The sequence below is a fragment of the Cricetulus griseus genome (assembly GCF_003668045.3).
Source record: "Cricetulus griseus strain 17A/GY chromosome 1 unlocalized genomic scaffold, alternate assembly CriGri-PICRH-1.0 chr1_1, whole genome shotgun sequence".
In the NCBI taxonomy this organism is placed as follows: domain Eukaryota; kingdom Metazoa; phylum Chordata; class Mammalia; order Rodentia; family Cricetidae; genus Cricetulus; species Cricetulus griseus.
The window spans coordinates 186,787,968-186,807,463 of NW_023276807.1; the positions used below are offsets into that span (position 1 = coordinate 186,787,968).

At 46.7% G+C, this 19,496-nt stretch overlaps 1 protein-coding gene across 1 annotated transcript in view; it reads right to left on the reverse strand.

Annotated features, from left to right (window-relative positions):
- Drgx (dorsal root ganglia homeobox) overlaps positions 1-18,092 on the reverse strand; it is a 29,632-nt gene extending 11,540 nt beyond the window's left edge. The window contains exons 1-5 of the mRNA XM_027389338.2: positions 18,059-18,092; positions 14,374-14,471; positions 12,996-13,097; positions 10,022-10,200; positions 9,824-9,936 (exon numbers count right to left, since the gene is read on the reverse strand). Coding sequence (XP_027245139.1) covers positions 9,824-9,936; positions 10,022-10,200; positions 12,996-13,097; positions 14,374-14,471; positions 18,059-18,092 — 526 coding nt within the window. The remainder of the gene's footprint in view (positions 1-9,823; positions 9,937-10,021; positions 10,201-12,995; positions 13,098-14,373; positions 14,472-18,058) is intronic.
- Between the last annotated feature and the right edge of the window lie 1,404 nt (positions 18,093-19,496).

A 19,496-nucleotide genomic window follows, 5' to 3' on the forward strand; every position in this document is an offset into this window, starting at 1 on the left:
TGCCAGGCTAGGAGACATGCCTACTTACCAGGGCACCGCTATGTGTGGCCATGATGACCCTCCTTTCATAGGTTGACCCAGGAAGGACAGAGTGCTGCAGGTCTATGTGTCTTATACATGCCTTCTTTCTGCCCAGGAAGTCCTCACCCCGGGAACCTCCGATACCTCTTTCAAACCTTCCTCACTCCTCTGCAAAATGAGTTCTTGTCTTCCGAATGTCTCTCTTTGCATGTCTTTGTTTAACTATCACCTGACTCAAGGATTCATAGCCAACTTAACTCCCTCTCCATACACAGATGCCCAGCCTTCCACCACCACCCCCCAGCATAGGGATATGCCTAGCCATTGGTAGATGCTAAAGCCTTACAGCAGAGTCCATGATGGCCTGCTGATACTGGATGATGAACAAGAACATTCAAGGTTTCTATAGTTCAGGCTACGATCACTGTCCCTATACCTTCCTAAAGAGCCTTTCTCTGCTCCCAGAGTACTTGGCTTTCTCTCCTTCTTTACCCAAGTGTCATTACCTCCACCCTGCAAAGACCATGCTGGTGCAGAGGTGAGTGCCCTAGAAGAATCTAGAGCAGTGGTTCTCAACCTGTGGGTCTCCACCCCTCCCACAGGAGTTGCCCAAGACCATCAGAAAAACAGATATTTACATTATGATTCATAACAGTAACAAAATTACAGCTATGAAGTAGCAATGAAATAATTTTATGATTGGGGATCACCACAACACGAGAAACTGTATTAAAGGGTCGCAGCATTGGGAAGGTTGGGAGCCACTGATCTAGAGGTAAGTCCTATATGGCCAACACCCTAATGTGTGTATAGTAAGGACTGGGAAGTAGCTGAGTTTAAAAACAAATGTCCCAATTGATCATGTCACAAGATCAATATATCCCCTTTAGCTGTGATTGTTGGTCTTCAAAGAAAGTTTTCAATGAAACATAGCTCCCAGTACTCAAGCCCTGGGGAATTTCCCTCACCCAAGTCTAGGCTGGTATTGGCTTTAATCACTACAGTGTACCTATCCTGGGCTGATGTGGAAAGCTTGGCAACTCCTTTTACACTCTTGGACCCATACCACCACCAAACTCAAGCCCAGCCTGGAATAAGAGGAACTACAGAGAGAAAGAAGGGGTGCTCCTGTTCCTTCCTGGAAGATCCCAAATAAAAGTAGCAGAACTGCCTATCAGAGAGCCCAGCCAGCCCTAAGAACTGTGAGAGAATAAATCATGGTTGTTTTGGGGTTTGTTGTTGTTGTTGTTTTGTTTTTCAAGACAAGGTTTCTCTGTGGCTTTGGAGGCTGTCCTGGAACTAGCTCTTGTAGACCAGACTGGTCTTGAACTCACAGAGATCTGCCTGCCTCTGCCTCCCAAATGCTGGGATTAAAGGCGTGTGCCACGACCACCAGACATAAATCAGGTTTATTATGTAATGGACCTATTGTATCTGCTCCTGGATTCAGCAGAAGATACACTCTCTGCTGAACATATCTAGATATTTTTCTTGTAATCACCAGTTACCAAGCATTCAAATAGCATTAAAGATCATAACTAACCTAGTGATGGTTTAAAATGGACAGGAAGGTGTACAGTTATACACAGACACTACACCATTTTATTGAAGAGAATTAATGTCTTTAGACTTTGGTGTCCATAGAGGATAATGGACTCCAGTCCTCATCAGAAACCAAAGAACAACTATGCTAAGATGTAGGGTAATCACAGCCAAGCAAGGCTAAACCAAAACCTGGATGAGAGATTCTAAGCAAATAAAGATGTGGGAAAAGAGGAACAAATATTCACTGCCCATGAGAATGTAAACTGGTGAAGCCACTGTGCAAGTCAGTACAGGTGCTTCTAAAAGAAACAAAACAGAACTACCATGGGGAGGGCCCATGGAAACTACTACTGGTGAAAATGCCTAAAGGAAATCTGCTACTTTGTAAGCTAATTGTAAATAGACAGAAAGACAAAGATCAAGCTCTTCAGGATAATAAATGCAGAAAGCCTAAAGAAAATATTAGCAAATCAAATCCAGCAATCTAAGAAAAGAATAACATGTCATATCTAATTTGGGTTTACTTCTGGAATGCGCAGTTGATTTAACATTTTAAAATCCAATCAACATAATTCATCATATTAACATAAAGAAAAACCATGGGACCATTTCAGCAGCTGCTGAGAAAACATCTGATGAAGCTCTGATTTTCAAATAATAAACTAGGCCAAGAAGGGAGTAGCCCCCTTTGATAAAGGGCATCTTAAAAAATAAAGGCAAGTCAGGCATGGGAGCACATTCCTGTAATTTCAGTATTTGGGAGGCTGAGGCAGGAGAATTTTGAGTTTGAGGCCAACCTGAGCCATAGCCTATGTGAAACTCTTGTCTTGAAACATCAAGGGCTGAGACTATAGCTTTGTGGTCGAGCATGAGTTTAGTATGTGAGACCCTGGGCTCAGTTGTAAGCAGCACAAATAGCTAAGTAAATAATAAGGATGGTAAACAGGATTGCAAGGCCTTGAGAGCTTTTCCAGAGGAGCAAGAATAGGACAGGTGACATCAAAAAGAAGGGAAGATGGAGGTAGGTGTGGTGGCCATGCTTTTAATTCCAACACTGGGGAGGCAGAGGCAGGTGGAGCTCTGTGAATTTAAGGCCAACTTGGTACACAGTGAGCTCCAGGTCATTCTGGACTGCAAAGTGAGATCCTGTCTCAAAAAAAAGAGATGCAATATTATACGAGTCTGTTCATTTGAAAGGTCTACAATAGCAATCTCAAAATGTCTAGATCTAAGAAGACACAGTCTCGGAACTGAGAAAAACAGGAAGTGGTTGCCAGTGGTGCTGGGAAGATGGTTACAGTGAAGGCTTGGCAGCACAATGAGTTGCGTGTTATGTTAACTGTATCTCAACAAAACTTGATTAGAAAGTCGGAATAGCATAGGATTGCCTGATGGCATCACTTTTACTCAAGACTATTCAAGAAGCAAAGCCAGGAGAGAGAGCATGAGCCCAGGAGTTCAAGGATGGTGGAGGCAACATAGCAAGACTCTGTCTAAAAATAAAACAACAAATAAATAAAAAGAAATTAATATGCCAGGAATTCTAACCAGCAAATCCAGACAAGAAAATAAAGAGTATACAATTGTGGGGAGGGGGAGACAAAGGTATACTGAGAGATGACCTTCTCAAGTACATTGGCTGTCACAAAGAATATATAGCTAAACCTAATTACACAGCTAAACCTTACTAGCATAGCACTGAGCCTGAGAAAGCAAACCCCCCAAAATACACACTGTGTGATTTATTGTCAGTCATGTGTCACTTAAAGATGGAAGTATATTCTGAGAAACACAGAAAATTTCACCACTGTATGAACGAACATCATGTGATATGACGTGTGTGAGTGTGTGTGTGTGTGTGTGTGTGTGTGTGTGTGAGCTCACACACAATTCAAATGGCAAAGACTGCAGTATTCCAGCAGGTTGACTGCATTTAGTGTGAAGGAAGGTGATGTGACTTCCTTTGGGAAGGACTACCGTGATGCCACTGGCCAGGCCAGAGCAAGCTTGCTGGGCAGAGCACAATATGAGTCATGAAAACTCTCTCCTGGCATACTTGGTTCTGCGAATGACAGGTTAGAAGCATCGAGCTAAGCAGTTCAGCAATCCAGGAATAGCCTTCCTCTGCTGCCCTAGACTCTCCAGCCCCTAGCAGTGCCTGCTCACCTGCGGCCAGCACTTCCCCAAAACAAACCCAAGTGCCTCTGTGGCCATTAATAACCTCTTTTGCACTAATGAATCATGATCACAAGGCTGTCCATCAAGACAACATTCTTGGTGGTGTCCTCTGGACACCATTGCTGTTCTGTAAATCTTCTCTGTTCAAGCAGGGTCATGTGACTTTCTAAGCTGACAGTCTGCATGAAACCATCAAGCAAGAGTCACACTTCGTGTAAACCAGCCTATCTGACCAGTGTGTGTCTTCTCGTAGCCTTCCATAGACAAAGTTATCACCTAGAAAGCTCCATGACACCATACAAGGGTTGTTAAAGCCCTTTGACATTGCCAAAACTTTGAGTTTTGGAATGTATGAGGAAAGGGTCAGTGGGAGGGGCATCGCAAGAGCAACAAAGCTCCAGGACATTGATGTCTCGGGAGGAGACTTTCCTGTGGGTCCATGAGAGATGCCCAGACACGCCACCAGATGAAAACATAGGACTCTGAGCACTAGTGGCAGGCAGTATAGGAGTACCTCCTGTGTGCCATCAGCTGTCCTCATACATGGCCTCTGAATTCCATCTCAGGTACACACTCCCCTCACTCTAATTACACACACACACACACACACACACACACACACACACACACACACACACACAATTGGTTTTGGTTGATTTGTTTATTTGTTTGAGATTTACAAAAAAGGCTAGAAAAGTGGAGATCTCAGGCCACACCAGCCAGGCCACTCCAGAGCCCTTACTTGGAATCCATGTTAGCCTCTGCACACTGATTAAGGAAGAATGTGCCTGGGTTCAGTTATCTGACTCTATCCCTGCTGAACAGTTTCCTGGCCAGGGGAGCCAGCTGCTTCACTCTCTGATGGTGGCTACCCAGTGAGCCTGGAGCTGGTTTCACACAAACCCTCTGCACATTCCTTGTAACTGTCTCACTAGAGGGGCCACAACCTCCTCCTACCACAGGCTGCCACTGCGTCCTTTCTATATGCCTATTTCCCATCATCAGGGTCCCCCAGCTGACCAGCACAACTGCACACTTCATCATCCCTAATGTCACACACTGAGCCTCCTGGGTAAGCACTGTAGCAAAGAAACCTGCTGGCTCCAGAGCAGCCTGCCAGCACCAGAGGACAGACTAGGAGGCATGGGATGCTTTCTGCCCTCACCTCGGGGCCTGAGACAGGGCCATTAAATGTCCAACCTTCAGCGCACACACAGCAATGATGGGATGTAGGGATTGTTCGGACAGTCACCAATGATGGCTTCTCCAGTCTTCTAGCCAAGTCCCAGACCCTGCCCTCAACATAAATTTCCAAAGAGGCCAAATTGGTGCCTCTGATTTCCTAAGAAAGCTACCTGCTACTGACTGCTCAGACTGTGCACAGCCCAGAGGATGGCCAGGAGACCCTCTCACCTCTCACTTTCTGGACCATCCCTCCCTTCAATGGCCTTAACATTCAAAAAGCAGCCGGCAATAGCCCCATTGGATTTCCCACAGGATCTAAGGAAAAGCTCAGGACTACAGACACTAAGCTGACGAGGGCCAGTATAGCTTTCTTACTCACAGGAGGGGGGATGCTCGATAATGACTTTGCTCTAACAGTGCCCTTCATCTATGTCTGCTAGAGCCAAACATCTGCCCCAACACTGCCAGATGTGAGCAACTCACTTCCCGAGCCTGAACTTCAGCTTCTCATTTATAGAAAGCCAAGACAGGTTCTCTGAGAACACACAATGGTCTTCCCAACTGGCTAGTGTAGTCTCGTGCTGGCCAGGGCCCTTAAACACTGAGTTCAAGCCCAAGAGTAGGAACCAGCATCTGGGGGTACAAGAAAAGTGACAGAAACTGAGTCACAGACCAGATCTCCTACAATTCAACCAGGCCCTAGAAAGTTGGGCTAACCTCCTAGGCCAGATGCTGCTATTCACTTCATTTCACAGGTTGGAGAAAGTCTGGGAAGACAGGGGGTGGTCACTGGGAGTCAGGAATCTGACCCCTCTCCAAAGCATTTAACATGGCTCCCACAAAACAACTGAGTGTTGAATATCAAGAGTGGACGGAAACCGACTTACAATAAAAGGACATGTGTCACCCTGTACCCTGGTTCAGAGTTACCCCAAACCAACCTCAGGAGCTGCAGAGCCCACCTGGATTTACAGCAGACAGTGGGGCAGCCCAGGGGATTTCCAGCTCAGAATACATCCTATCTGGAAGAGCCATCACAGGAGGAAGTGACAAGTTGGTCATTATTTTAGCCATCCTAGCACCAGCACCATAGTTATCTATCTGAATCCCCTCCCTGCATGATGCTGACTGTGTCACTATAAGAACCGAGCAAACAAGACTAAAATGTGAGTTCACCTGGCCAACACAGAGGAGATTTTCAATTTCCCTCCCTTTCCCATGTGGCTTAGCATGAAGGAGATGAAAAAGCCAGATGCTCAGAAAGGCCAAAGGGCATAGGGCCACACATGCTGGCCGGGGAAAGCCCCAGGAAGGGGCTTTACTCGGGAGGGATCTGCAGAGGAGAGAGGAACAGGAACACAAGAATTCAGAAAGCAGACAGAGAAGACAGAAAGAAAAGTACTGTTCGTGGATGTGCTGTGTTGACCCAAAGACTTTGGAGACAACATTTGAAACATGGAAACCATTGTGAACTGAATGATTGCGTTCCCCCAAATTCATATGTTGACACTTTAACTCACCAGCTGACAGTGATGGGGGTAGGGCTCCTGGGGGGACAAGGACATGAAACCTCCTGAGGGGAATGGTGACCTCTTGAAGGAGGCCTAAGAACTAGTTCACTTGCTCTTTCTGCTGCATCTGCAGCCCAGCCAGGTCTCAGCAGAGGCCCATGCTGCCAGAACCCTGATTTCCAAGCTTCTAGAGCTACAAGAAACAAACATCTCCTGTTTATACATCATGGTCTACATCAGAGGTTCTCAACCTTCCTAATGCTGTGACCATTTAACACAGTTCCTCATGTCATGGTGATCCCCAACCATAAAATTATTTTCATTGCTACTTTGTATCTATAAATTTGCTACTCTTATGAATCATAATGTAGCTGTCTATGTTTTCCAATGGTCTTAGGCCACCTCTTTGAAAGGGTTGTTTGATTCCCTAAAGAGCTTGCTACCCACAGATGGAAAACCACTGGTCTACATGCTTCTTTATAGTTGTCCAAAAGGAGTACAACAGGAATATTCCAAACAAAAACACACGTCCAGCTTCTATAGAAAATTCAGAAATTCTAACAAAACTGTCCACTCTCCCATTTGCCACCACCAGCTGACTTGATAGGCCACTGGCTTTTGTAGGCAAAGCTTCCTAATCTTTCTAACCCCACCGTCACCTCTTCCCAGGCCAAATCTTGGGGTTCTTCTGCATCATTCCTGTCATCACTGTCTCTAGTAATGGAGAATTCTGCCTTTTACTCGTGCCTATTTTGAAGCAGGAAAATGACAAATCAAAAGGGCCCCATGCTTCCAGAACAGTAGGCAAGAGCTTATTTGTACTAGGGAGGCAGAACATGACTACAGTGCTCCATTTTCTCACTTTTGCCTGCCTCTAGAACAGTGGTTCTCAACCTGTAAGCCTGACCCCTTTGGCAGACCTTTATGGCCAAAAATGTTCATATTACAACTTGTAACAGTAGGAAAATTACAGTTGTAGAGTAGCAATGAAAATAACTCTATGTTTGGGGGAGTCACCACAACATGGGGAACCGTATTAAAGGGTTGAAGCATTAGGAAGGTTGAGAATCACTACTCTAGAAGCATTCCAGAATGCTGTGGGTCCCAATAGGTCTTGTTGTGCACCCTCTCTCCCTACCTAAACCTGACCTTCCAGGAAGAGTGTTATGTGCCAGAGGACACTGTAGGTGACCAGGCAGGCCCCTGCAATGTGCAGAGATGTGTCCCTGTCTGGTGAGCACACTGTGATTCCTGCCACCTCTGCAAGGCCCTACCCATCCCAGATCCCCCAAAGTAATGTCTTATCAAAGGAATTCAGTTCATAGCAAGGCAGGCACAGGACAGCCTCTGGGGATGCACAGCCCAGCCAAAGGGGATTAATGCAGAGCAGAAGGGAAACAGAGGGAGTGAAAAGCAAAGAGGTAGACAGATGTGTATAAACAGCTGGCCCAGGTCAGCAGCCCCTCTATTAGTCCTGTCCTCTCCCTTAAGATATTGCCAAGGTGGATTCTCACTAAGACATGGAGAGTGCAAACCTCAGCTGACCCCTGCCCACCCACTGTTATCCTGAAGGTTAGGCTTTGCCCACCTCACCCTACCTCCAGCCACTGCAAGTCAAGCTCCACTGCAGGGTCCCAGCTCAACTTACTTAAGAGAAAGACACCCCAAGAACAACAAGAAATGAGAAATTTGCAGATCACTCTCACTTACAGGGCTGGTGCAGAGTGAACACGTTTAGTAGTTAGAAGTGGCTATTTGCTGTTGAGCTGACCCTCACTGCAACTGATAGTGTTTTATAAATGGATGAAGCTTTCGTCTTTGTCAGGATCAGCCCCTTGGATAGTGCCAAGCTCCTCTGGGACTTTGAGTTGGCTAAGCAGCCCATCTCTGTCCAGGTTGCACATCCCTTATCCAAAATGCCTGAGATCAGAAATGTTTCTGTGAAATATAAAATGCCCCAGAACCGCAAACTTGAGTATAGAGGTGATGCAACACATGGAAAATTCCATAAGAACCTCATGTGTGGAAATGTTTCTGATCTGGGATTTTTTTTACATGGGAATATTTGAATATCAAAATATACATAATAAGGTATCTTGGGGTTGAGCCACAAGTCTAAAAACAAAGTTTTTTTAGGGCTCATGCATATTTACACACTGACTATGAAGGTAATTTCACACAATAATTTTAATGCCTTTGCCTTTTCACATGCCTGTCACATGAGGTTCATGTGGAATTGTCCATGTGTTGCATCACCTCTATACTCAAGTTTGCGGTTCTGGGGCATTTTATATTTCACAGTTTTGATTTAGGCTGCTCAGCCTGTAGTGTTCCAGCACAGCCTGTTGTGTCCTATGTGTATGGCTGGAGGTTCCTCAGTAAGTGGATGCATGCCGGCCTGTGTGTGTGTGTGTGTGTGTGTGTGTGTGTGTGTGTGTGTGTGTCTGTCTGTCTGTCTGTCTGTCTGTCTGTCTGTCTGTCTCCTGTGTGTCTGTGTTTACTTCAACACATCTGCTGTAGAGGGACCTCTTGGAGGCCAATGATATCTGAGACCACAACACTGTAATACAGAACAGGCAGCAGATATCTTAGGAGACCTCCCCTACTGCCAATTCTCTGAGGAAAACCTACAGCCCACACCCACATGCCCATCCCCCAGACCTCCTGTGACAAACAAGCGCTGAGGACATCATTCACAACCATCTCCCAGATCCACTATGGGGCCCTTCCTTGTTCCCCCACTAGCACAGCTGCTGGACTTACTGAACATTTCCAGTAGGGTTTGGTTATGTTTTTGTGGCCTGGAATTGAAAGACACTAGATAAGCCCTTACTTCTAGGGATGGTGCCCCAGAAATCCCCAAGGAACAGCCCTGCAAAGGCATTTGCTCTCGGCCTGATCAAGCAACTACAGTAGATTTCTCCCTTCCCACAATGTTAGCCACTGTCAAGACATCAAAAGTCCTACGGATTCAGACCTCTGTCCCGAGGAATCCCTAAGAAGTATAAATAAGCAGGATGTTCAGATGAACAACTCCTTGGAAGCTGAGACAGCCGCCTCTCTTAGTCCTCTCCAGGAGTTCCAAATCAGCACCTTAAACTGTGACCAGAGGAGACTGTGGAAGCATTGCTGCTTCTAAGAGGGCTGCCTCTAAGAAAAGCCCTCAGTTGGGTGGGATGAAGCAGAGTAACTTTCACCTACATTCTCAGGCTGTTCGAAATCAAACAGCACAGAAAGTGTGGCAGAGGATGGTTACTGTGATCCTGTCTGTGACTGATAGGAGCCAAAGGTTGCCCAGCAGAGACAACAGGGAGACCAAACAGTCTCCACCCTCTCTCCCATCCCCACCCACCCTCTACACCCGCCAGTCCAGCAAATCTTACCTTTCAGAGATGCCACATGTGACAGGGCCTGGGCATAAGTAGCTGTGTTCAGGAGGGTCCCTGGCAAGCAGGAGGGGAAGAAAGGGCCAGCAGGGCCCACTGTTCGTCCCAGGCTGGCAAAAACAGAACATTCCATTGAGGTCCAGCCTGCCTACAGAGCTACCCCAGACCCATAGTCCTTGGGCCAGCAAATCTTACCTCTGCTGGGCCTCTAGGGCTTCCTTCTTGCTCCGGGCCTGGTCCCCTGGGGGAGGAGAATTGATGTTTCTCACGGGCGGTGGTGTCACCTCTGCCATGGGCTCCTTGGCCCCTGGTTCCTGGTCAGACGCCCCTCTCTCTGTCTTCCTCCATTTGGCTCTTCGGTTCTGGAACCAAACCTAAATCCCATAGGAAACATACCCAAGGGAGGCAGACAGTCAGCCAGGAGGACCCAGTCATGACCCAAGCACGGACCCCGGGAGGCCCATGCAGACAGACACCCTCAGTCCTCTGACTCGGATCTTCAGACCACAGATGGTCAGCTGGGCTGCTTCTGACAGGCATTTTTCAATGACTAGTAAAGAGCAGAAAGTACCAAGGGCATTGCCCACAGGAAGGGAAAGCAGTGTCCTGTAGGAGTTCGCAATGCTGAGCTGCCTGTGAGAACGTGATTTTGATGTAAAGTGTTTTCCCTACTGGGAACACAGTGAAAGCAATTTGCAAAATGCTGTTCTGGGGCTTCTCGTCAAAAAAGACACACTCCACCTTCCAACAAGCTCACACTCGAGCTTCCCCCCCCCCCCCGAAGGATCGTACAGGAACCTGTTCTTGACCAGCCGCCTGCAGCACCCAGGAGAAACCCTCTTTCTGGAATCAGAGTGGCTTAGAAATTCTGAAGCTTGGTTAACAAATGCGGATTGGGGTTCACACCAACCCTCAGAAATAAGTCATCCCCATTTCACAGATGGGGGAGGGGGCGCGTGGGAGTTTTCAATAATGAAAGAACCCACAACAAGAACTCCAGTGGCGTGGCTCAGGACTGTAAGCCACACTTTTGGGAAAGAGGGCTATGCTACCACCCCTAAGTATTGTTAGGAAGGCTGACATACATTCAAAATACTGCACAGTGCTTAATGTACAGCAACTGGACTCTCAGTAAAGAGTGATTAGTGTCCCATCTACTTTATCCTCAGGTTTGTCTGACCTTGGCCTTGGTCTGGCACTCGCATAGAAATTGGTGTCAGGTAATTCCTAAGTCTTGGAAGAAAAAGAAATTACATTTGCCTGATAGAATCCTGGCAGTTCCAGCTCAAGATTTTCACAGAAAGCAACAAAAGCCCACAGGTCTTTCCCTAGAGAAACATTCCCTCTCCTCACCTCTTATCAGAGATAATTTCTGTCTAAAATCCAGGTTTGGCCAGGCTTCTCTCCAAATTGCAGAAATAATGCCCTTTCCTCTCTCTCAGTGGCACACTGGAGTAGAGAAAGAGCCTGGGCCCTTGAGGCTGAGCCTCCCGCAAGCCCACCCTATCTCATAATTTTCTTTCTCCTTCAACCGAGTTTCTTTCTGTTTTTAATCGTGTTGGCTTTTAATTGCACATATCAGCAACCATTGAATAATGATTTTATCTATATTCTAAATTTAGGGCAGTTAAATGCAAAGCAAAATGCAGACACTTTCTTGTGTCTTAATTGAATGAAGGTCACAGCTATAACAACATTTAATTGAGCTATTTTTCATTATCATATTTTAATGACTTTGCACTGACAGTTCGCCTGCTTCTGAGGAAGGAGCATGATGGAGTCGTTTATTTCCCTATTTAGTTATTGTTTGACAACATCAGCTTCGATTAAGACCCTGCTTTATAGAACATTAATCATATTTGAATGAGCAAGTGGTATAAGTGTAAACACATCTCCCTTCCCGCCACCGAGGCTCTTGTCCCCACATGGAAGCTGGCTACGCACAAGCGTGCCTGCCATTGTCTGCCTGCATAATAGCCAACAACGGCCTGGACAACAATTCTCAGCTTTAATTGTCACCACCCCTATCTTACCCTTGCACCTTTCAGGGAGAAGTTATGATCTTCTACTTCTGAATGCTCAATAATTGTGTCATTTATCTCAATTTGCAGTTCAGTCTTTAGGCAGCTATTGGCAAGCTGGCATTAAAAAAAGAAACTATAGACGGGGTCCGGGCCAAAGAACATTTTCATTCCCAAATAATAATCAGTTTAATTTGCCTGCATATGACCAATGATTCATGTTCAGATTTAATAATCAGGATCACATAATCTGATTATAGGGGAAATAATTTGTTTACAACCCCCAATTTACTGCTCAGAATTCCATTATCTCTCTTCAGCCATTGGTTTTTAAGAGATACTAACATGACCCAGGGGAACAGAAAGCAAACTATTATATTTCCTACAATTAGATCTTTGCATAGTCTTAACCCCAAGCTCCTACATAAAAAAGAACAGAAACAGCATGGAGGAAACCCCATAAATAAAATGAATATATAATTGTGCGCAAAGAATAACTGGCCTGGAGAGGCAGCACTGTGAGGCTGCCTCCCGTACTCACTCTGGCAAGGCTGCTGGGCTCGGCACTTAAAAGCAGCTTCCAGAAAAGCAATGCAGCTTAGTGGCTGCCACCCCGGCTAGCTGGCCAGCCCATATCTGCTCAGCCGTTTTGCTGCTGCTGTTTAAAGATTTTTAAATTGCACGTGTTTTTCAGGTCCACTTTGCTCAAAGAGGCTATGTGCAGGGGAAAAGTTGGGCATGATGCAATTTCTGGAAAGCAGATCCTGCCCTGCTTCCCATCTGAAAACGCGGTTCTCTGCAATTGACCGGCCTCACCCCGGAGCGGTCAGATTTGCTTTGCGAATAGCATCTCAGCTTTTTTTTTTTTTTCCAAAGCAAGGAAATGGATGTGCATTGATGTAATTTAGTACCTTAGAGACGCGGACAAATTAGTGTAGAACATTATCACTAGTTAATTATGAATGACCGATTAATCAACCTAATCTAATATTCCACATTATGTTGATGTTATTAAAGTGCATCATGAAAATGACAGATAGTCTTCATTTGCTTTCTTTGGCCAAATGTGCACTCTGCAGTCATGATGTCAAAAAAAAAGTTTGCCAGTTTTAATATTAGAGAGTTAAATAATTTAAGAGAAGGTTTACCTGCACTCTGGCTTCTGTGAGGTTTATTTTCATGGCTAGCTCTTCTCTGGTGAAGACATCGGGGTAGTGTGTTTGGGCAAAGACTGCCTCCAGAGCTTCCAGCTGATAAAAGAAAAAAAAATGTTCACTGGTGAGAGGCTGCGGCTAGGTGAGGGAAAGGATTCGCATTTCAGAGTTGCCAGGAGTGGTGAGGAAGCAATTTCGAAGATCAAATCCAGGAAGGAAATGAAGAAAAGAGCTGTCTATAAAGATTCCACAAAGGCCTGGGCGAAGGCTCAGATAGTAAAGGGGCTTGCCCGAACCTGGTGAACAGAGCCAGGTCCCAGAGACGCACATGGTGAAAGCAAAGAACCAGCTCCTGAAAGTTGTTCTCTGACCTCTTTATGTACACAGTGGCATGCAGGTGGCAGGTGCACACAGGTGCATGCACATACATACCACACACACATGTACAAGACATAAATAAAATATAATTTTTTAAAGATAAGGAAAATTCCACAGAATGACAACTTAAATCCCAGTTGATTTCATAGCTAAGGCTACTAACAGCCACAGTGTGTCCTCCCTGAGACATAGAAGTAGACAAGTAATAGATATTTCTGTGTGCTTACATTTAAGTTTTTCATGGGAATAAAGGGTCTAGGGTAGTCTCATGAATAGAGTAATCTCCATGTTGCCACCACGGAAGTAGAAAAAGGCTGTCCACTTATGGAACCCTAGAAGAGTCAGCCCCACAGAAGCCTTATAGGTGGGTGGGGGTCACCTTTACTCTGTTTAGGAAGGAGACTGGCTGCCCTTGGACACTCAGCTCTAGGAAGCCCAGAATAAAAGTTACAGCTATGGCCCTTCTACTTCCAGCCAGCTACACTGTCTGTTCATGAGTCAACCTTGTAAGTCAGTTCTCCCATCTGTCTTTCTGGGGACAAGAATGTCCAACCTGATGCGGGGCGTGGTGGTGCAGCTTTTAATCCCAGCACCTGGGAGGCAGAGGCAGGTGGATCTCTGTAAATTCAAGGCCAGCCTGGTCTACAGAGCAAGTTCCAGGATACCCAGGGTTACACAGAGAAACCCTGTTTCAAAAAAAATTACAAAAAAAAAATGCCCAACTTGCATTCTGCTGACAGGGAAACATGCCTCAGATCATCTGTCTAAGATATGTGGAAAATTCCATAGCTGCTCCCTTACTGAATATCCGGAGTTAGAAGATCCAAGTTAACTATCCTTTCTCCAGGCAAAAACACATAAGCTATTTAAGGAAACAAAGACCTAGTTAACTCAACAGTTGGTCTCCTTTTAAAAGGCAAAAGAGAGTGGCTCCTCTGTGACTTTGGGGGAGATGGGAAGAACCTGGTTCTCACATTGGGGAATCTATCCTTACCTGTTGAAGCGTGAAGGTGGTCCGGTTCCTGCGTTGTTTTCTTCGAAGAAACCCATCATCGAAATCCCCTGTGGAGTGGTTGCCAAAAGGTGCTGTGCCTATATGGAGTAGACGAGATCAGTGTAGGGAGAGAGACCTGGGTCTGTAGACCCTGACACACACACAGTAGTCCTCTTCCATGCTTCTCCCCAGAGAGCCCGTCCTTCCAACATGTTTCTCTATGCTCTCTTAGTAAGGCCCCTCTTTTCGATACCCCAGGCTCCGTGTCTCCACAAAACCTTTGTCTGTAGGAGCAGGCTTCCCTTTTGCACAGGACAATGGTGACTTTAATACCCAAAACAGTCAAGTCCACTCCCTGTGAAATTGTGGTCTCTGAGTCAGGAGGGGTCAGTGGCTTGAGGGAACTCTGGTCCTCATCTGACTTCCTACTCCTGACTTCCCTCTGCCCCCTGTGTGCCCACCCCCTAACTTGGACCTTCCCATAGAAGACTGAACATTCCTTTTGCTCACCTGTCAGCTTACTCCCCTTGTTACTATAACCACCAAGGGCTAAAGGCTGGGGAAGAAAGAAAACACCAAGAGCTTTTCACACCACTTTCCTTCTAGAAGTACAGAATTTGAGGAGGTAAGAAGTTTATAAATGATTGTTAATTACTGCTGGTCACAGCTCATCAGCACCATAGTGGGTCTATTACATAGACACCAATTAATAAAAGGCCTACACCAACGAATGCCAAACCAACTTGCTAGGGCCACTCTCCAAGGGTAGACCACTAGGTAACCAGGCCTTACACAACATCCTACTGTCCCCACTTCCCTGGAAAAAGACATTGTTCTTGCCAGCAGCCTCCAGTGCTCATGATAAAGCCAGAAAGGAGTCTGGCCCCAAACGTGCATTTGGATCATTTTCCAAATGTGCACTATTTACTTGATAGTCCACAATGGCTTCTTAAGAAAACAAATGAGTAGGTTTCCATTAACCAGTGTGTGTTTCACCTGCCGTGGGGTGCTACTGTCAGAATCACCCAGTGCTCAGCCACAGCTCTCAGGCCACAGTATCCGAGTAGCATCTTCACCAGGACCTCAGCCCCTAGAAGACCAAGTCCTCCAGGCCTTCTCATATTCCATCTACACAGAGAGTCCCAGTGAGTGATGTTTAACCCTACCTGACCATGTCTTGTCAAAATACTGTCCCCCTTCTCTAATAGAGCTTTCTCCCACCTATCCAAATTGCATTCTTCCTCAAAACCCTAGTAACAAGTATTTCTCTTCATCTTGATAGAAATCGAAAGGGATTGATTCAAAGCAGTCTTGTTTCCATTGCTTTGCAGCAGGCCATGCTGTCTATTTCTGAGTGAAGTATTTGACTGGTCAGCATGGAACACACTCTCAGACTTCCTGGTCACTGTCTCACCTAGTCTCCTCACTTACACCTTGCTTCAACACAATGCTTCCCAGCTGAAGCCTGCAAGATCTGACTTCACCAAGTCAGGAAGAAAAAGACTGACAACCTAAGAGTAAAGAAAAAGAGATGAAAGTAGGCTTCTTGAGAAGAAATAGAATACTTGATAAAGTTATGCACAGCTCCTCAAACAGAATATAATAGGAAAATGAAATAATATGCTCATTGCTTTGTCCAAAAAAGTGCATAATGATACCCAGAACCTATAAATTGTAATAAATTGCGTGTGTGCATTTATTATTCATATGAGTATCAATTGGTGAAAGTGTATTAGAAGGCAACTGAATAGTAACCATCAAAAATTTAAGTGCACATGTTTTTAATCTATGAACATAGCTATAAAGTATGCTGAAAGAGAGAGAAGAATGTTCTTGGAGATGTTGCAATTAAGAAATAAAACAAGAAGCGTACAAAGCACATGTCAATGGATATATTCTGCAAAACAAATACTGGAATACTACACAGCAGTCTAAAAGAAAATAAGTAGATCCATACACACAGCATGGAAAAATCTCAAAGATGTGTTATGAATTAAAAACAAAACCGACGTCCAGGATGACCAGACAGTAGAATCTCAGTGCAAATAAGACATAGCAGACATGGCATGAAACGCTCAGGTGACGATGGACTCATGAGAAACATACAATGAGCAGAGGAGGGCTTTGCTTGCCAGTGTATGGATTCCTCTTCTAAAAAACCTTGAGACCCATGCAGCAGTCTCTAATTTAATCTGAACAAAGTATCTGAGAAGTAAGACCTCATTCACACTTTGCTTTCTCCTTTGTACCTCCCTAGAATCCAAGGTCTGTCCTCATTCTCAACTTTCTCATCTACCGTGCATCATCCTGCCCCAGCAATACTGATCTAGATAGACATAAACTCTCCTCCTGAAAAACTGGCTCAGATAAATGTATGTATGTATGTATGTATGTATGTATGTATGTATGTATGTATCTTCCTGCTTAGGTCACCAGAATGTTCACAGCTTACTAAATGCCCAGATCTCTTCCTTTCCCAATGACAATAGCCCGGGCTGGGGACTGGCAATTAGTGCTGAAGTTGGAGTCAACGGCACATAGAAACCACACACCACAGACCAGTAGGGCCTCCTCCAGTCCTGGGTATAGTTGTCAAGGATTGTGCCCTTCTGAGTTTGCCATAAAGCTTTCCCTGCCCGGGTCTGTCCTGGTGTTGAAATGCAGGCATGCAGAGATCAAACGCTGCCTTCCCACTAGCTTTCTTTAACAAACTCTGCTAGATGCTTAAGGGCTTTGAAACAAATGAAATGAAAACAAACTCCCAAATCATGGTTGAGACTGGAAGCTCCTTAAGGTAACTTACAGAAAGGTGGACAAGTATCCCAGGTTATAAAAGTTCCAGTGTCTCAGGGCCAAAGCACAAGCCAGAGTTTGGGGCAGCATGTCCACCTGAGAGCTACAAATTACGACCCCGGAGAATTCACCCTTGGATCCCCCAGGCCCTGCTTAGGGATACTCAGAGATGCAAGCTCTTCCCTTCTGACTACCCTGTCCCATCTCACAACTGGAAGAGGAGACCATAGAAGGAATAGAGAAAGGCGGTTTTCCCCCCTAAGGTCTAAAGTCCTTAAACAACCAGACCCTGGGCTGGGGGTTAGTAAGAGTGGGCATTTGTGGTCAGAAATCTGTGGGTCGCTGAGGTGAAGCTATGCCTAGACACCGGAGCAGGGAACTAGCAGGGAACTTGTCTCCAGGGACAGCTTTGCCACTAGGAACTGACATTAAGTTATCCAGAATTACGTGTGAGATCCCGGAGCATTCTCGACAACGCCCAGGGTGAGGGCAGCTTAGCCCTTCGTGGAGAGCAGCGGGCAGTTCAACTTGCTTTGGCTTTCTGGGATGTTAGCAAAACACCGTGAAAGATTGATGCGGGCCCCCTGGGTAGAGGAGCCCCGATTAGAGGCGTGACACCAGCATCTGTGCTGGGAGGACCAGGCGTCCCCGAGGCACCCATAGCCCGGGGCAGCGCGCGACCCAGGCGGAGAGGGAGGTGGGAGGCAGGTGGCACCCGGGCGGAGGGATGGAGCTGGGTGTAGGGAGGGGGGCTAAGGGCGCCCCTAAGCACTGCCATGCGGCTGCCACCTCGAGGGGCGAAGACCCCAACACCCATCAACCCTGCTGCGGCCCCGGCCGCTTTTGGCTGGCTTGGCCTGGCCAAACAGCCCAGAAAGCGGCGCTTACTCACCTTCTAGCTGTGGCGGGCAGTGGAAATAAAACATCGCCGACTGTCGGATTGGCCTTGACGGCTGGACTGGGGCTGGTGGCGGCCTGGCAGACCTGTGCCTGTGCGTGGCTCCGGCCTGGCTGCAAAGCAAACAGCAGTAGAGCCTGAGTCTCCTGCCCTCGCACCCCGAGGATCACGGGGAGTGCCCCTCCTACAAAGCCCTTCCCAAAGCCTTTGGCCTCCTGGGGCCACCGCGGGTTGGGGGGGGAGGGGTGGGGTTGGGGGAAGTGGTTGCACCTCCAGTCCCAAACCGTGACCCTACGGTCAGCCTTTCGCGTAGGTTCGGCTGCTGGACAACCGCGCCCTCACCAAACCAGGAGAACAGTCTGGCTCCTGGTTCTCAGGGGTCCCGGCCGCAAGCCTTACACTTGGCCACCGCAGCGAGTTCAGGCGATCGCGCAAGGCCATCTGCACGCGCAGCAGCTCGGGCCAAGAAGCCGGTGGAGCCCCAAGGCCCAGAGCAGGGAGCGGGGGAAGCTGGTCGGGAACCCTGCCTACCTCCGCGGGAGGCGGGCGAGAAGGCCCGAGTGTGATCGCCTCTGGTCCGCACGCGGGGCTCGGCTGGCGGCGGGCGGGGCTTGGCGCTGCTGGCGCCCGCAGGACCAGAGAAGTGACTGGGGAAGTGGCCAGATGTCTTGCTGTCTGTCTACAGCGCGCGCCGCCGCTCAGCACTCGCCTTTATAATCTCACGCATAATTGGCCTTAATCTGATTATTTCCAGCGCTGTCTACAGCGAGTAACTTGGATAGGTCTATTGGGCCTTACAAATGGCCCACGTGGTGTAAAAAAAAAAAAATCCGTCACTTCTCAGCAAACATCAGGAATCTTTTTTCCTCTTTTCTTTTAAAAGAAGATAGAAACAACAGCTACTAATATCCTCCCTCCCCAAAGAGATTATGCTTTAAACAGTCGTCCCAACCCCACCCTACTGGGCCCCCTCACACTCAAACCTTCTTTCTCTGAGTGAGATTGGATTTCGGGTCGCCCTTGTCAGAGGCCTGACGACTCCTGGACTGCAAAATTACCAAAGCGCTGCTAATTGTCGCCGCCGGATGGGTTTTGGGGGTACTCTTTGCACACGGCTTTCCTTTCCAAGCGATCGTACAAAAGGAAAGTTTGATTTTGTTCTCAGCAAGGGGTCCCTGAATTTATGTTCGCTTCTCCCTGCAAATGATATGCAGTGGGACCCTTCGCAATTACTTTTAAAATGCATCCGAGGCAGACACTCAGCGGAGAGAGACCGCCCTTCTCTCTGCCTGGGTGAAAATTAAACTCTAAAGTACCGGGTTGAAATTTTCAAGTCAGGGGCGCGGGATTGGATCAAATCACATAAACTGCAAAAAAAGCAAGTCTAATGGCGCATAATTGGTTCTGTAATAGCATTACACCAGGATAATAG